Genomic DNA, 3,508 nt, shown 5'->3' with positions numbered 1-3,508 from the left:
GAATGGAGCGGGTGCAGAGGAGAGCGACGAGGATGATGGGGGGGGGCTGGAGACCAAGCCCTGTGAAGAAAGGCTGAGGGACTTGGGAATGTCCAGTCTGGAGAAGAGGAGGTGGAGGGGGGGACAGGATGGCTCTCTTGAAGTCTTTGAGGGGCTGTCACTCAGAGGAGGGCAGGGAGCTGTTCCTGTGGGCGGCAGAGGAGAGGACTCGCAAGGATGGGTGTAAATTAAGGGCAGGAAGGGACCGGCTGGACTTTAGGGAAAACCTTTTGACAGGAAGAGTTGTGGAATCGGCTGCCTAGGGAGGTGGTGAGCTCCCCCTCCCTGGCAGTCTTGAAGCAGCAGCCGGGCAAACACTTTCCAGGGATGCTCTAGGCTGATCCTGCACTGAGTGGGGGGTTGGACTACATGGCCTCTGTGGTCCCCCCCAGCTCTGTGATTCTATAACACCCCCTTCTTCCCTTCTGTGAAAACAACTGCCTCCTGCCGAGGGTCACTGCAATACAGAAGAGCCCCTCACTCCGCAGTCCCACGTCAGTGCACAGTTTGGCTCTAGCATGACCACTGCATTCCGTCATTCCCCCCCCCCAAGTCTCATTTTTCAAGATGAGAGCGTTTTCAAGGAGACAAAGGCACAACTGCATATTTTTTTATTATTGGAACATTTCCCTCAAAAAGCACCATGAAGCCTTACTTAGCAATGCTGTAACAGTTGCTCCGAGCCCTGACTAGAAAGCTACTTGCAAGGATATTAAAAGACTGTAGCAACCCTGAATTTAGGAAAGTGATAAAAGACTATGGCCTTTTAGTAGAAGCGACACATCTGCTGGTCCGTTCGCATTAGCAGACAGGCACCCGCCGTGTTATTTCATTACAAAAAGGTAAGCGTTACAAGCTGCCGCTTCGACCCTGAACCAAAGCCCCAGCCGGGTCCCTATCCGCAGGATGCAGCGCACACGTCCTTGCTCCTAGCTTTGCACTGAGAGCCCTGCAGCCAGAAAGCTCTTTGGCCGTAGCCTCCTTGACCAGGGAGAAATCCAAGGCGGGGCAATTCAGCACCCTTTTCCAAGCAAAGGTCTACAGAGAGGCAAAGGTGACCTTGGTGGGAGAATGCAGAATGGGAGAGAAACCTGACGGCTTAGCCCCCAAACAGAGAGATGGACATGGATGGTGGGGAAAACACCCTCCCCCAGGGGAAGCCATACATGAATTCCAAGCTCAAGGCTGCTTCTTAGCTTGAGGAGGGTGGTGGCAGTTTGGGGCTGGGAGGGGACACATCGAACGGTCAATGCTACTCCCTGCAGAACTGGAAGCGGGCAAGTGCTACTAACTGCAGTCTTCCATATCCCCAAGACCCTACGAAAAGCTACCTGTGCGGGACTGCACTATCCCCCAAGCACGCTAACAGAATTGGCCTGAAGCGAGAGGAACGCAGCTCAACCGACGCACCTAATCCCTTCCCCTCCCTCCTAAACTCAAGAGCTGTCCCGAAACCACTTTAGAGGTGAGCAGCGGCTTCAGAGAACTGCAGGTAAGCCCAGTTCTTCGTTTGGTAAGACGGGAAGGGCTATGGGAGTTAATCGCGGCACCTGTGAGTGGAAGGCAAGCCAGGTTCCAGACTCGCCCAAGGCCACGCCAGCAGAGGGCGCTGAAAGGCCACTGCCCTGCCAAACAGCAAGACAGGACTGCCCCCCCGGGACGCGGCACTGCACCTGTCCCTTGGCCAGGCAGGGGAGTCCTCCCCCAGGGCAGGTGCTGCTCGGCGTCACTTCGAGGAACACAGACTCCTCTTTGGGAAGCGGCGTTCTCTCTCCCACCCGGATGAAGGCAGCCTCGACGGCCCTCGCCGCAGCAGCCATGAGAGCTTCCCCCAAAGTCCAGGAGGCGAAAAGCCGCCGCTCCTCGGCCCGGGAGCGGAGCCTACGAAGGCTGCTTGGGGAGCTTCCGAGGGCTGTACTTGCACTCAAACCGCTGGACGTCGAACTTCCTCTTGCAGCCGGCGTAGTTCATGTAGCGGATCTTGCCGAAGACAGCCCGTTCGGCCCAGCCCTGGTCGTGGATCCCACAGATGGACCACATGCAGCCTGAAGGGGGGGGGCAAAAAGAAGAATGAACGGGGGTCTTGAGCGTCAACCTTCAACCTGATGGAGACGTGGAACCCCGCTAGCAGGGGGTGCGGGGAGGAAATGCAGAGCTGGGCGGAGTTTTTTGTAACGGGGAAAGCTCGACCCTTTAGACACCTCAAAGGGGGATCTTGGAGTACTGCGTACAGTTCTGGCCACCACACCTCAAAAAGGATCTTATAGCATTGGAAAAAGCGCAGAGAAGGACAATTAGGACGATAAAAGGTTTAGAGCACTTTCCCTATGAAGAAAAGTTAAAACACTCGGGGCTCTTTAGCCTGGAGAAACGACGGCTGACGGGTGACATGATCAAGGTTTACAAGATTATGCCTGGGATAGAGCAGGTGGAGAAAGAGGTCTTTTTCTCCCTTTCTCACCAGACAGGAACTCGTGGGCACTCCATGGAATTGCTGAGCGGTCGGGTTAGAACGGATAAAAGGGAGTCCTTCTTCACCCAAAGAGTGATTAACACATTGAATCCACTGCCACAGAAGGTGGCGGTGGCTACAAGCATGGACGGCTTCAAGAGGGAATTGGATAAGCATATGAAGCAGAGGTCCATCAGTGGCTATTAGCCACAAGGTACAGACAGGAACTCTCAGGCTGGGACAAGTGATGCTCTGTATTCTTGGTGCTTGGGGGCGGGGACAGTGGGAGGGCTTCTGGTGTCCTGGCCCCACTGGCAGACCTCCTGATGGCACCTGGTATTTCTGGCCACTGTGTGACACAGAGTGTTGGACTGGATGGTCCATTGGCCTGATCCAACATTGGCTTCTCTTATGTTCTTATATGGAGCAGAGGTCCATCAGTGGCTCTTAGCCACAAGGTATAGTTAGGCACTCTCAGTCTGGGGCAAGGGATGCTCTGCATTCTTGGTGCCGGGGGGAGGGTCAACAGTGGGAGGGATTCTAGTGTCCCGGCCCCACTGCTGGACCTCCTGAGGGCACCTGGTATTTTTTGGCCACTGTGCGACAGAGTGTTGTACTGGATGGGCCGTTGGCCTGATCTAACATTGGCTTCTCTTATGTTCTTATGGATAAACATCTGGAGCAGAGGTCCATCAGTGGCTATTAGCCACAAGGTATAGATAGGCACTCTCGACCTGGGGCAAGGGATGCTCTGTCTTCTTCGTGCTTGGGGGAGGGGGCAAGAGTGGGAGGGATCCTAGTGTCCTGGCCCCACTGCTGGACCTCCTGGTGGCACCTGGTATTTTTGGCCACTGTGCGACAGAGTGTTGGCCTGATCCAACATTGGCTTCTCTTATGTTCTTCTAAATAAGCATATGGAGCAGAGGTCCATCAGTGGCTATTAGCCACACGGCATAGATAGGAACTCTCGGTCTGGGGCAAGGGATGCTCTGTCTTCTTGGTGCTTGGGGGGGGGGC

At 55.0% G+C, this 3,508-nt stretch overlaps 1 protein-coding gene across 1 annotated transcript in view; it reads right to left on the bottom strand.

Annotated features, from left to right (window-relative positions):
* Positions 1 to 644: 644 nt before the first annotated feature.
* Positions 645 to 3,508, bottom strand: part of LOC107122831 (deoxyribodipyrimidine photo-lyase-like) — a 22,698-nt gene continuing 19,834 nt past the window's right edge. Inside the window, exon 10 of the mRNA XM_015425972.1 lies at positions 645 to 2,084. Within this exon, the coding sequence (XP_015281458.1) occupies positions 1,921 to 2,084 (164 nt within the window). The 3' untranslated portion in view covers positions 645 to 1,920. The remainder of the gene's footprint in view (positions 2,085 to 3,508) is intronic.

The sequence above is a fragment of the Gekko japonicus genome, unplaced genomic scaffold, assembly GCF_001447785.1.
Source record: "Gekko japonicus isolate JY-2015 unplaced genomic scaffold, Gekko_japonicus_V1.1 scaffold3730, whole genome shotgun sequence".
Classification (NCBI taxonomy): domain Eukaryota; kingdom Metazoa; phylum Chordata; class Lepidosauria; order Squamata; family Gekkonidae; genus Gekko; species Gekko japonicus.
This window is presented reverse-complemented; position numbering and strand designations above follow the sequence as displayed.